Below are 15,010 nucleotides of genomic sequence, written 5' to 3' on the forward strand. Positions count from 1 at the left end.
TTTATTATACAAATCTAAATAAATTAATGTTATTAATTATTATGTGAAAAATTAAGTGAATGTTAACTTATCCTAAAAATTAACGCCATAAGAGTATTAAGGGGCCCAATTTTTTATTATTATTATTAATACAATATCTAATTTAATTATTTAACTATATTTATTATGTTAACAATCAAGTTAAAAGTATTTTGGTGTTTCATTTTGTAGAAACATTAAGGGTCCGTTTGGTACTTTGTAATGCAATATAATATAATCAAAGTTGTAATGTTATCAAATGTGTAATATAATGTAATGGAATCATGATTACATGGCCATGTTTGGTTGCAAATTTTAATAAAATCCATAAAATGCAATTATCATTACAATACGTATATTTATAATAGTTAAATACAATTTTCATGTTTTTTTTTGCATTTTTCAGATTTTCATGTTTTCTTCAATTTCTTTTTTCATTTTTCGTTGTTTTTCTCATTTTTGTTTTTTTTTCCGCTTTTTCATTTCACATTTTTTCGTGTTTTTTCTCGTTTTACCATTTTCATATTTTTCATATTTTTTCTCGTTTTCTCGTTTTTGTATTTTTATCTCGTTTTTCGGTTTTTTCACATTTTTTCGTGTTTTTTCTCGTTTTACCATTTCTGTGTTTTTCATATTTTTTCTCGTTTTCATGTTTTTCGTTTTTTGCATTTTTTTTCTCGTTTTCGATTTTTTCACATTTTCGTATTTTTTCAATTTTTATGTTTTAATATTTTTTTCGTATTTCACCGTTAGTAATAAAAATACAAGAGCTAATTGTAATGGTGATTCATGACTATTTTGTTTGTAATGCCCATTACATAAATTTGTGAAGAAAAATTGAATGATGTAATGGTGATTCCATTACAACAAAAATGATATTACTAACCAAACATGGTAATGAACCTCAATTGTAATGGTCATTCCATTACGACGTCCATTACAGCGTACCAAACGGGGTCTAAGATTTTATGTAAGTATTAATTTTTTTAATGAATACAGTTCAAATTTTTTTCATTTAGCACAGGGTCTCAAAAATGTTTAAGACGGCTCTGCTATTTGACAACAAAGGCAAGACAAATATAAATATATAGATTATACTGCTTAATATAAATACATAGATTATAACATAGATTAATATAAATATATAACATAGATTATACTGCTTTATGTTGTAATAAGACTTTGATGAAATATTATTTACATTTTTTTTATGTTTTAAATGTAAACTTGATGAATTGTTTTTTAGTTTGATAATTATGTTTGAATTCGTTTGAATTTTTGAAATTATGTATATAATATCGTTTAAAAATTTAGGCTTGGGTAAAAATTATGGTTAACCGTTGATTTTTGGTTAACTAGTGAGAATTGGTTAAAAACCATTAACCGAAAAACCTAACCGAAATTAATAGTTAACCGATTGTATGGTTAACTGATTCATATGGACCAGTTTCGGTTTGGATGATTAAACAATCGTTGATAACGGTTCAGTTAATTTTTTTATCTAATGGACCGATTAACTATAATTTAGGGACTGTAAATAACAGTTCACGTTATTTACCCTAAAATTTAAGAATATCTATTTTGTTGTGTTCTCTTCTAACATTCTAATGTCGAGTGACCTTTTTCATTTGAAGAATTGAATTGAAGTAGACCAGAAATCCTCCAAAAACCCAAAAAATGGCTCCAAACATAGTTCTCATGGTATCTTAATAATTTCTGTAATCTATCTGTTTCCGTTCTTTTGCTATCTCTGTCGTCCTTGTTGTGCATAGTTCCTTCAGTTCTCTTCTTTTTACAGGTTGCAGAAAAGCCTAGCATCGCTCTCTCTATTGCTTCTGCACTTTCCCATGGCCGGGTACTGTCTCTTCATTATCTCTATCCGACTATCTTTCTCCCTTTTTCTCTTCAAATTCGTAACTGTTTTCATACTGTTAACCCCTGTAGCCAATTTTAAGTATTTATTTATTATTATTTTTTCATTTTAAGATTTTAATTTTTGTTGTTCCAGAGAACAACGGGTTGTCTCTATCTTTGATTGGTATTCTTGCTTTCATTCATTAAATTGAATTCTCAAGTCTAGTAAATCCAACTTTGTTTGATCAACCTAAAGTTCAATAATTCTAGAGTTGGGCTTCTGTTGCCAGTTCAGAATTATGCATATCCCTATTTTGGCAAGTTATGAATGTTTAGTGCAGAACTGTTATTCAAATTGCAGTGTAGAAGTATCTATTTGTATTCTTGGTTCAAGCAAGTAGATGATTGTGGGAGATATATCTTTGCTGGAGATGCTTTGCGTTGGAAATTTGCTTGAAGTTTTGAAGGTCTCCCACCACTCTATGATTGTTGATTTTTGGCGCAACGGTAAAACGTTGTTGTCGTAAGGTCACGGGTTCGAGTCTTAGGAGCGGTCTCTTGCCAAATAAATTGGCAGGGGCAAGTACACCCTTGTGGTGGGACCCCTCCCCGGACCCTCGCTCAGCGGGGACGCGTAATGCGACAGGGCCGCCCTTTTTTTGAACATGTTGTTAATAGGACTATAGTGAGCTATACCGCAAGGCACCATAATAATATGATTACTTGAAGATGTCTTTATGGTGAATTGTTGAAATAAGAGACTCAAAATCTTGGTCTGAAGAGCCTGGAGTTTTGTGTCCTCTTCAAGCAATAACATTGAGAACGTTCAATAGATGAGCAGTTCAGTATGAGATCTTCAATCAAATCTTTATATTTTTGTTTCTCAAACTTTTCAAACTTTTTAGCAGTTGTTTTAGCTAAAGGAATAGGAGATTGACTTTCTACAACGTACTAGGCTATGGACATCTTCATTTTTAGCTTTTTGCTTGAATTTTGCGTTTCTTTCTCCTAAATGAAGAAGCATCGCTGACTAAGGCATTGATTGAATAAACTGAAACTAAGTGCTACAAAAAACAAGTATGAAAGTTTATGATTGAACATTATAAATGCTAAAACCGTTTACTGATGAAGTTTGATTAACACTACAAATAAAGTACAAATTTAAAGGTTTAAATGTTTTTTAAGATATAAATAGTATTTTTATGAGAAATGATAATAGGTATATATTTGAAGAGTATATAAATTAACTTTTATATAAAAAATTTAAAATATTATTTTTGGTAATGACCAACTTAAAATTTAAGTTAAATGTTTTGACTTACTATATTAAGTAATTGTTTTGACTTAATTGAAAATATTAAGCAATATTATCAAACAAGTTAAAAATTAAGCGCTTGATTTAGTAATTTTAAGTGATGAATCATGGTATCAAACAACACTTAAGACAGTAAGTAGCTCACCTCTTGTTTCAGTAGATTAATAACTTGTGAAAATATGGTCAGAGAGGAAATTGAATTGCAGATTAGTTGCTTGAGGTCTTCATGTCTTCGTTGATCAGCCAGCTTTCAATTAGATTGTCATTGTCTAACGTTATGATTTACCATTTAACAGCATGGTTGCTAGCTTGTTTGGCAATCAACTGTTACTCCATAACTGACGCAGCTTAAGAAAGTAATCTCAAGTATGATGATACAGACGAGATTTGTTACAGGAAATAACTAAGACAGTAAATTGCTCCTTTCTTCCTTTGTTTAGAATAGATTAATAAGTAGGACATATAATTTTGGAGGTGATGTTATTTCAAACTAGTGAATTGGTCAGATGATTGAATTGCAGATGAATTGCTTCAGGAATTCATATCTTCTTTGATCAGCGTGCTTTAACTTAAATTCTGTAACTTTATGAGTTACCATTTAACAACATGGAAGCTTATTTGACAATCAATTATTACTACAAAACTGGTGCAGCTCAAGGAAATAAATAGTGATAATGAACAAGATTTTATTATAAGAAAGAGTCCATTTTGAGGGGCTCCAAACTATACAATTTTAGAATTGTTGTTCTCAAAGCAATTCCAACTTTATTCCTTCTACTTGTAGCTTCAGAAGCACACCAGAAATCCTTATATGTAGACCCTTGCATATATTCCTCAAAATGAAAACTGACCGATGATTACAGATCATATTTTTGTTGTGTTCTAGAGATTTTAATGCCTTGATGTGGCAGATTTATTTCCACAAGCTAGTAAATCTATCAAGTAATCACCAAGTTCAGTTTTTTCTGTCCTATTTTTAATGCTTTTGAATCTGCCCAATATTGTCGTACAATGAGTTTGCTTCATTATAAACTTATCTATATGACAAATCGGTATTCGTTGGATACTGATCCTCCAACAGTTTCCTTTTTCTCCCTGTGCTCTTTGTTCTTGGGGTACTCTTGATTATGTGATTATGCTGCCTTTTGATCAGAATGCTAATTGCCGTGCTTTCTTAGAGATGACATTCAATCATGTCATTAGCTAACAAATTTTGCTGCATGCTCCAGATGTCTACCAGGAAGGGTAGTACAGAGGTCCACGAATTTCAAGGGACTTTTCTTGGATCTGATGCATATTATAAAGTGACATCTGTTATTGGGCATGTTTTCAGGTCCTTTTTCTCCCCAACGCAACATTTAAAGAGAAGTGTTGCTTATATGTCATATTATTTTTGAATTCAATTTATCATTGGAAGTGCTTTGCTTTCCATTGTGACGACTTATGTACATTTCTAATTGGTTTCTATTTGCCTCTTTAACTTCTACTTTTTATTGTTATTTTAGTGTAGATTTTCCATCAAAATATCAAGATTGGAATGCCAATGATCCCTTGGACCTTTTTCAAGCTCCAATCGTTAAGGCAGAATCCAACCCTAAGGTAACGGTGGCTTCTTTCTTGGTTAAATTTTGGGTTTGATATGAGAGAAAATATGGGTTGATCTCATTCATAGTTATTGAATTTTCACTAAATTATTGTGTAGCTAAATTGCTCAGTTTTATTCTAACATGATTGATACAATTTTTTTAAAGGTATAGACAAATCTTAACTTGTTTTAAGTTGGAAAATCTTACAATATTGTTTAATTGTAAAAGTACATGATGAAATATTCTACATGGTTATTGTGCCTAAACATTTTTGTGGTTTAGCAATAGTGACCTATTGAAAACAATTGAAGTTGACTGCTTATGTTGATTCAATTCAAGTTCTGGTAATCTTCCTCCCTCGTTCATACAGATTTGTTTGGGGTTATAAAAATTTAATTATGATTGTCCGTGACTAGAATAACAACATTAGAAATTTTTTACAAATTAAATAAACTTTTAAAATTAACAAAATTGTAATTTGAAGCTTTATGGAAGTGAGAATGATGGTCTATTTCATTTATTCTATTCTTTTACATTTCTCGTAATGTGAATACTTCATTTTATTTTTCTACACATCTAGCAATGTGAAGGGTTTTCTCACTATATATGATGCAAAAGTTTCTTAGAAGTTTGTCCTTGTACATGTATAACAAACCGATTTTGTGTATCTATCTCCTAGGGTTCTTGCTATTTGTGCTTGGTATATGTAGCACTTTCTGCTTCTGCTTCATGCAGATGAGTTTCCTTGCAAAGTTTTGATGATGGAAAAATGTCACATAAATGTAGGGGGAAAAAGTAATTGTTGAGTTGTTGTTCTCTTTTTGTTAGTTATTGCCTTTGAAGTTTGTTACAAGTTTATTAGGGCAGCTGTTAGGTATTTACAACTGCAACACCAGTAGTTTTATGCTATTTAGAGGGTCATGCATATGTAATGCAATCTATCTGAAATTTATAATAATTCTCTCTTCTATCTTCTCTTCCCTTCTCTCGAAGTCTTCCTAAAATACTAGGCCCTCCATACCTGACAACTGGCATCAGAGATTCGTTCGCATGGCATGGTAAATAATGTTGCCAAGAAGAATCTAGCCATTATGGATGCACTTGAGAACCCAATTTATACGCTGAATGTCAAGTTCACTGAGTAGCAGACGCAACTGCAACACATTTTGAGCTAATGCAATCCCAGCTTCAAATTGTTCATATTAAACACCATTAGTGGATAGAATCGTTCCTCTAAGAGAACTCTCTTCTTCACAAGGAGCATCAAATTTCCCACGGTTCCCTTGAGGAACCAATGCACAAGTTAATCTCGCCCTTAGCCAATCTGATTCAGGGAGCCCGTGGAGCTTCCTCTTCAACACCTTTCTCTGGTATACCAACTAATGCCAAAGGTAAGGAAACTTTACAAAATTCAGGTGTTAGTCCAAAAAGGGAGTTTTGGGAAATCCTGAGATTAAGGACTTGGATGATCCTCACACTTTGAGGGCCCTTAATTCTGAGCTTGCTTTCTTTCGATGTAACTGAAGTAGAGCTCTGGATCTCCAAATGCTTTCAACTTTTCGATGTGGTTGCTGAGAGGAAGGTGGAGTTAGTAGGATTGTACTTGCAAGGCAAGGTGGAAAAATGGTAGAGAAACTGGTTGAAGGGCATGCCACAAGTAGTTGGGATGAATTTGTGGAAGAGATCGGTAGGAGATTCCAAGATATACTGAAGCAGAAGATGTGGTGGAGCAGCTTTCCTAGCTCAGGCAAACAACTATAATTGTTGCCTATCACGATCAGTTTGAAGCAATTAAGCTTAAAATGGAGAAGGTACATCCTGCCAGTACTGATTCCTGCTTCAAGATCTTATCACCCTTCAGATCAATATTCTGCCATTAGGCAAGCTAAACTCCTGGAAATTCATTTAAAGAATGCGTTTGAGGCACTCAAACCACAACCAACATTTCGTTGTCCTCTAGCAGTTAGTCCACATACTCCTCATAACCCCGCCTAATTCCAAACCCACACCAAATACCTCCCAAATGCTATGGTAAACCAGAAACCACCTGAAACCAAAGCTCAAAAACAACTCTAGTTTTATCAAGAAAACCCCAAGCACTTGCTGGAAATGTGGGGACAATTGTTATCCTAGGCATCAATGTCTAAGAAAGAAGTTAAATGCCTTGAATATGGGCATGTAGAAGAGGGTATGAAAATTCAGGAGGAATAGACTTTATAAGAGTCTGGGGAGCCACAAGAAGGAAATACAGTGTATATCCTTGTCTATTAATGCCAAGATTGGTCCATGCATAAAATGAAATTCACTTTTACAGCAAAGGTGCTCGAATTGGGTGACTATGATTTGATTTTAAGGTGGATTGGATGAGGCAACACTCTCCAGTCATATTTGATTTTGATCAAAATTGACTTCTTATTCAAATGGATCAGAAGCAACTGGCACTACAAGGGATAACGTAGGAGGTAACTCTCAAACTAATGACCTTAGAGTTTGTTAACAAATTGGTATCTAGAGGATGGCAAGGGGTGAAGGCAAGGCTATTTCTCATGTCAGTGTCTGAGAGCACTTGTACCATTAAAAATCATAGATTCCCGATTCAATTCAAACCCTAATAACTCAATATCATTCTTTTTCAACCTCTTCAGACATTACCACCTCTCCAAGCCCATCATGCCACTCCACTTAAAAAATGAAATCAGAAAGGATAGTTGCTGAAATGCTGGATAGTGGGGTAATACAACCTAGCAACAACCCATATGCTTCTCCAATTTTCCTAGTCAAGAAGAATTGGCACTTGGAGGTTGTGTGGATTACAGGGAGTTGAATAAGGCCACCATTAAGGATACAAGACCTCATTGATGAGCCAAAGGGAGCTACCATTTTCTCCAAAATTGACCTACGTTCTAGCTATCATCAGATACGGATGAAGGCAGAAGACATTCACAAAACAGTCTTTAAAACTCACTCAAGCCATTATGAGTTCCTAGTCATGCCCTTTGAGTTAACTAATGCTCCTTCTACCTTTCAATCTCTAATGAACAATGTGTTTTTAACCCTTGCTCAAATTTGTGCTATTATTTTTCGATGATATACTTGTCTACAGACCAACTATGGAAGATCATGTGCTTCACTTCCACTTGGTGTTCCAGCTACTTAACACTAATTGTGTATGCCAAGGCCTCGAAATGTGGATTTGTTGTGGACTCAATATCTTACTTGGGGCATATCCTATCCAAGGAAGAACTGGCTACTGATCTTGCTAGGGTTTCTACTATGTTGAATTGGCCAATGCCCAAGACAATCAAGGGACTTGAGGGTTTCTTAGGTCTCATTGGCTACTATAGGCGTTTCATTTAGGTCTCAAGCCCCTGTTCTTGTTCTACCAGATTTTCCCCATCCCTTCATCCTAGAATGTGACCTCAGTGGCACTGGAATGGGGTTGTGTCAATGCAACAAAATAGGCCCATCTGCTACCTTTCCAAGTCCCTCAGTCCTAGGAATCAACGTTTATCTGCCTATGAACGTGAACTACTTGCCATCCTCTATGCTTCCATGTTTGGAGAATTCTCCTTTTATAATTAAGATTGACCACGAAAGCATCAAACACTTATTGGAGCAAAAGCTCCACACTTATCTCCAACACAACGGGGTTTAAAAATTCCCAGGGTTGGAATACTCCATCCAATACAAGAGGTTGAAAATAGGATGGCAGATGCACTCTCAGGGTAACATGATGATATCCTAAACTCACCTTCCCATGTTTTGGTATTATCTATGGGCATTCTGACTTGCTTAGAGGAAGTACATCTTCATATGATGGGGACGAGACAACAACACATCTTTTCCAACAACTGTACATATAACCAACTTCTGATCCACGCTATTCCTATAACTAAGTACTTCTATGCTTCACACACATGATCTATATTTGTGCCATTGAAGGTTTATATTGGATTGAGGGGAGCTCTTGGACTTCGGGTAAGATCATAAAAAATAAAACATTTCTTACTTGACCGAATTTCATGTCCAAAAGCATGTTGATAAACTTTAACTATTAAATGCTCTTACGAACACTAGATCCATTTAATTTTAGGACCTTCCTATGAAATAAAACAAAATTTTAGAAGAAAAAAAAGCACAAAGTTTTTACCTTTGATGCTTTCAATAAACAAGAAAAAGACCAAACTTGTGAATGTTGTCATTTTAATTCCTCCTTCACAAGATGATGTCTTGTCTCGCAAATATAGCTAACGATACTTCAACCAAAAAGATAATTTTGTTCCATAAACAAAATGCATATCAAGAAGAACTATATAAAGGATTTTAATCCTTGTTTTCTTCTTATTTCATTTGTGCATAAAAGCAGTAGAAGAAAATGAAGAGAGAGACTAAGAAAATGAAGAAAAACAACACTTTCAAGTGGGAGGGAGAGAGGATTTCTGGTTAGACAAATAATAATGAAAGAACCAACTTTCTTTTTTATTATTATTCTCTCAGTTCTTTACATGTCAAACCCTTATGCATGTGTGCAATGTGTCTCTTTTGTTCATGACAAATATGACAAATGTCACACCCTTTCTTCATCTTCATGCATGCCTTCCTAATTAATATGTATACCATTCTTAGCTAAATATGAATCATATACGTATTTTATTAAGCAATTAATTTAATTTATAAAAATTATACATAACATTTATAATTAAATTAACTCATCTTGTATGAACTAATGAACTAATTAACAAATTAATTGGATAATTTTGCATAATCAAATTATGCAAAGTCTAATATGTGACTTATAAGGTCATTTAACTTTACCGAATTAGAAGTATAATATTAACGCATTAATAATATATTGGACACAATTCCAAGCTCTTCAAGTACTAAGGGCACGATTGAGTACCCAAAAGAGCTTTCTACCTTAGTTAGAAAAATTCGAATGGTCGAGAGATAATGACCTCTAGATCATAAGATTTAAGTCTTCTCGTAATGATCTTAATATTGATTAGGGTCACAAAAAGTCAATCCTTATGTATCAACATATTAATATTTGATAGTTTGCATTTTAACAGAAAATGACTAGTAGTGCCAACAACATTGTCTATCTCTATCAACTAAAGTCATAATTCACCTTGCCTAGATTTTTCTTCTATTGAAAGTAAATTACCAACACTATTAGGATCTTCCCTGGTGCTTTAGAGTAATGAGTCCCACAATTGGTTAATCTCATGTCACACTAAATGACTATTTGTGGCTACTACAAGTTGGATTACCAAACAAGTTAAGTCTAGTACAACTTTATGCTATTTAGAGTGTCATGCATATGTAATGCAATCTATTTATAAGAATTCTCTCCTCTTTCTTCTCTTCCCTTCTCTCATATTCTTCCTAAAATTCTACGTCAGGAACTACATACCCGACAAAATATGCATACATTTACTCCGACTTGGTATGCGTAGCTCTTTCCATTTCTATGCTATCCAAAAGAGTTCTCGTAGAAAGTTTTGATGGGGGCAGAATGTATACATTTGCTCTGACCATTCAATCAAGAGCTCTTTCTTCTGTTAGTATGTTACTGTGCTTGCATTTAGTCACTTGGTTATGCAACTATGTTTTTAGATTATTTCTTATGCAACAAGTAAATTGTAAGATCTTTCTCAAACAGTGCAGTATAGTCTTTGAAGAAATGTTTTCCTTATATGGATTGCTTGTAACTTGAACATCTCGACAAAAGTATTTATTTTTCTATGTGTGACTAAGTTGTATATTTGTTTCCAATACTTTAGTATAACATCCTTATGTTTTTTATTTAATTAATACTTTTGAATATCTCTTTTGGTATCAAGGCTCATATTCGTCGGCATTTAAGTCAAGAAGCTCGTGGTTGTGGTTCTTTGGTATTATGGTTGGATTGTGATCGTGAAGGAGAAAATATATGCTTTGAGGGTAAGTAGATTATTGATAAATAATTTGACTAACTCTAACTCTCTGTGTATCCGAGAGACCAGAATAATATATCTTACGTAGAACTTATTAAACAATGGGTTTATGTATTATAATCATGAATACAACATATTGTTAATAATATCCTATCAAAAACAGCTTTGAATTTTAAAAATAGGGATAAGGTACCAAAACAGCCTCAAGGTTTTTGGGGAAGAGCTACTTCAGCCCCCACTTATAAAACGATACAATTTCAGTCCCAACTTTTATCAAATGGGCAATTAAAGGCCTCAATAATCGTTAGATGATTGTGCTATTAACCCCAAAGAAATTGTGAATCACGGTGGAAGCATGACGTGGCACCTAGGTGTGAAGGGGTTAACAACACAATCATCTGATGTGCAATTTCTGTTAGTGAGGCCTTTAATTGTGCTATTTGATAAACATTACGTTGGGACTAAAATTATACTATTTTATATGTGGGGGGCTAAATTAGCTCTTCCCTAAAAACATTGAGGCTATTTTGATATCTTATTCCTCAAAAATATTAGTGCATATGCGCCGCATATGTTTCTGTAGAGCAGTAGCATGGTTTCCATATACTTGAAATTGTTCGCTTACATATATGCTTATCCTTTATTAGCATGTTAGTAGGACTATCAAATTTCTTTGAGTATTAATGTGCTTTCTTCTACAAAAGGGAGTTAATTAAACTTTTTCTTATTATTTGGTCATGTGAATTCATCTAAATTTCTAGTTGTAAATAAAAGATTTCCAAAATTGGATATGGTATGTAAAGATAGGGAAAGGGAGAATGATGTATTCTGTGAATTTATCATATACATTTACATTTACATTTACATATACACATATGGTATGCTATACAAGGCAAGTACATAAATCTTATTTATGTGATTCTTATAATTAAGCTACTAATAAGGAAAGCTAGTGGTAGACAATTCTCATGTTTGTAATACTACCCTCAAGCTGGAACGTAGATATTGATCATGCCCAACTTGGTATAAATATAATTGATTCGAGTTCTTGGTAAGGTTTTGGTGAACACATCTGACTGATATGTGGAGTTGAGATTATACCATCTTCTAACATTTCTCGCATAAAATGACTGTCGATCTCTATATGCTTCGTTCTTTCATTAAACATGGGGTTGTTGGCAATATAGAGGGCCGCTGGGCAAACCCAATTTCACCAAAGTAGATGACATAGCCATTCAAATTCACAAGTGGTTGTGCCATAGCTCAGTATTTAGATTCTGCAGTTTATCTAGAGACCACAATCTGTTTATTGTTTTCCAAGATACGAGATTGCCTCCAACTAATACACAATAGCCAGTGGTAGAGCGCTTATCTGTAAAGCCCCCAATATAATCTACATCTGTGAAACCTTCTACAATATGGTGACCATGGTTTTGATATAACAAACCACATCCTTGGAGCACCCTTTAGATATTTTAGAATATGACCGACTATATCCCAATTTGACGTCTTAGGAGAGGACATGAACCGACTTACCACACTTACTGAGCAAGCAATATTTGGCGGTGTGTTTGTAAAATAATTCAACTTCCCAACAATCCTTCTGTTCAGGTTTCTAAAAGTAAATTGCCATATTCCGTCGTTAACTTCACATTTGGTATCATAGGGGCATCACAAGTCCTTGCCTCGATCAAACCAGCATCATTCCAACTCTAAATAGTATTTCCTCCTTGTTAGACAAATTCTAAATAGTATTTCCCAAGAAGTATTTTAATGGTCCGAGGTCCTTTGTTTGGACACAAGTACTAAGGAATGCTTTCAACTTTGAAATTCGAACGACATCATTTCTAGTCGTTAGAATGTTAACATACACAACCAGTAGAATACAACCGGAACTCGATGTTAAAAAGAAAATCGAATGAGCATATGCAGTTTGACGTAAGCCAAATTCAGTTAGTGTAGTAGTGAATCTTCCAAACCAGGCACGAGAGGATTTGAAATCAACTTCAACACCTTGACTCCCCATGAGCAGCAAACCTAGGTGGTTGCTCCATATAAACCTTCTCACATAAATCACCATTCAAGAAAACATTCTTAACATCAAGTTGATGGAGTGCCCAATTATAAGTAGCAGCCAAGGAAATGCGCGAACGAACTGAAGTGAGTTTGGCAACATTAGAGAATGTGTCGAAATACTCAATGCCGTATGACTGAGCATACCCTTTGGCGACCAAATGAGCTTTCAAAGATGGCAACACTTGTAGAGATAAGGTACCTCCTCGGATGGAGAGTAACCACAATACCCTTTTTGTACCCGAGAGTAATCTAGAAGACACTTCAGGGATTTAAGATCAAGGTTCGAGATTTCCGAATGCAAGTTTTGAGCGAAATAGGTGTCACCCAAAAATTCTAGGCGCAAACAGTAAACAAAGATTGAGAATGGAAGAGAAGAGAGTATTGAATTCTACTATTAAGAACAACATACGAAAGCTTCCGGGACTTGCATTTGAAACATAGTTAGGGATGTAAACGGGGCGGGGCGGGGCGGGGCGGGGATTGGAGTTCCCATCCCTGTTCCCTACTAAACGGGGAATCCCCATACCCGCCCCGCGAAACAAACGGGGATAGAATTCGTTCCCGCCCCGTGGGGAATCCCCGACCCCGCGGGTATCCCCGTTTACCCATTTAAAGTTTAAAAAAATATATGAAAAAAAAATAGAGAAAAACGAAAGAAAATAAGAAAATATGATGAACAAATAGATGAGTATTTTTATGCGTATTAATCATAGGTTCAAAGTAACTCTTTTTATACGTATTTTTGTGCGTATTACCATATTTCACAATTTTGGTATGTGAACAATATGTAACCTGCTTGAGAGGATGCAAAGTAACTCTTCATGAAGATATTAATTGGAGTTCAACTTTATCAAGCAACATCACTTAGTTTAGTATAGAATTAGCATTTAGTCTTTAAAGCTCATTAAATTTGTTGCCCACCTGTTGTGGATTTTAGACATATACTAGCACTGTAAATAAATATTCAGCTGGTGAAGATGCAAATGGTACACCCCTTCAACATGTGCAACTATTGCACATTGCATATCATATGGTCCAACGCAAACTCAGTTTTCAAAACAATCACATTCATTTTATTTCTTTATTAAACTGGGATTAAACGGGTAATCCGTCGGGAATCCTCGCGGGGCACAATATGGGGCGGGTTCGGGGATCCCCGCGGGGCGGGGATACCCTTTCCCATCCCCGCCCCGTCCCCGCTAACGGGGCACATATTAATCCCCATCCCCGCCCCATAATAAAATGGGGCCGGGATTACCCGTCCCCGATGGGGCGGGGCTCCGTCGGGGACGGGTAATCCCCGCCCCATTTACATCCCTAAACATAGTGCTCGAGTAACTTCTAATAAGTGATGGTTCTTTCATTCAGCCACACCATTTTGTTGAGGTGTAACAATACAAGATGTTTGATGGATAATGCCATGTTTGGAAAGATAAGACTAGAAGGTTGTGGATAAGTATACTTTAGCATTGTCACATCGCAAAATGAAAATATTTTTATTAAAATGAGTTTTAATCTCAGCATGAAAAGCACAAAAAACAATAAATGAGTTTTAACATACAAGCCATTCACCAGATTTCCTCTGCCAATAATTTGCTTCGTCCTAAGATCCTGAAAAAGATAGTAAGTGGGAAAGAAAACAATACACCAGGTTGACTTATTGATAACAAGTTAAAAGAAAATTGAGATAAACGTAAAACAAAAGATAGAAGGAATGATGGAGGGTGGATGTGCCTATTACAGAAGCTGTACAAAGGTAGATTGGCAAAAGTATTAAAAGAAGAATGGATATATGTGTTGCCGGTCATATAATATGTAGCACAGGGTCAATATTGACCCAACTACGGGATGATGTGGAGAGGCAAGCATCATGATTACCTATATCAGCTAATGTAGTTGTTGATGTTGTGGCTTGGCATGATCAATAGAGAGTTGCGAAAGCCGAACATATTCATATGCTGAAATAATGATTGTTGGAGAAGAGGATGGACGAGACACTAAGATGCCATCTTGTACAACCATGTTAGAAAAAGGTCTGGTAGTGGTCTACCCCGAGTTCTGTGGAGGCTTACCATGTAATTTCAAATAGTTCTTGATATGTCCCTCACCTCCACAATGATGACTGACTTGAAGAGAGCTACGATTTCCAATAGTGTTTGGGGTGATCGCGCTTTCACCATCCTTACAAACAGGGAGCAACCGACCATAGAGTTCAGAGAAAGATG

At 35.0% G+C, this 15,010-nt stretch overlaps 1 protein-coding gene across 3 annotated transcripts in view; it reads left to right on the forward strand.

Moving 5' to 3' along the window:
• Positions 1 to 1,596: 1,596 nt before the first annotated feature.
• Positions 1,597 to 15,010, forward strand: part of LOC136218527 (DNA topoisomerase 3-beta) — a 57,037-nt gene continuing 43,623 nt past the window's right edge. For 2 of the 3 annotated variants that reach the window (XM_066005449.1, XM_066005451.1), the window contains exons 1-5: positions 1,597 to 1,719; positions 1,817 to 1,873; positions 4,417 to 4,520; positions 4,693 to 4,786; positions 10,617 to 10,716. In XM_066005449.1, the coding sequence (XP_065861521.1) occupies positions 1,696 to 1,719; positions 1,817 to 1,873; positions 4,417 to 4,520; positions 4,693 to 4,786; positions 10,617 to 10,716 (379 nt within the window). In that variant the 5' untranslated portion in view covers positions 1,597 to 1,695. Of the gene's footprint in view, positions 1,720 to 1,816; positions 1,874 to 4,416; positions 4,521 to 4,692; positions 4,787 to 10,616; positions 10,717 to 15,010 lie in introns of those variants that run through there. The other variant, XM_066005450.1, reaches the window with a different exon arrangement.

Source organism: Euphorbia lathyris, chromosome 2 (genome assembly GCF_963576675.1).
Source record: "Euphorbia lathyris chromosome 2, ddEupLath1.1, whole genome shotgun sequence".
NCBI lineage: Eukaryota > Viridiplantae > Streptophyta > Magnoliopsida > Malpighiales > Euphorbiaceae > Euphorbia > Euphorbia lathyris.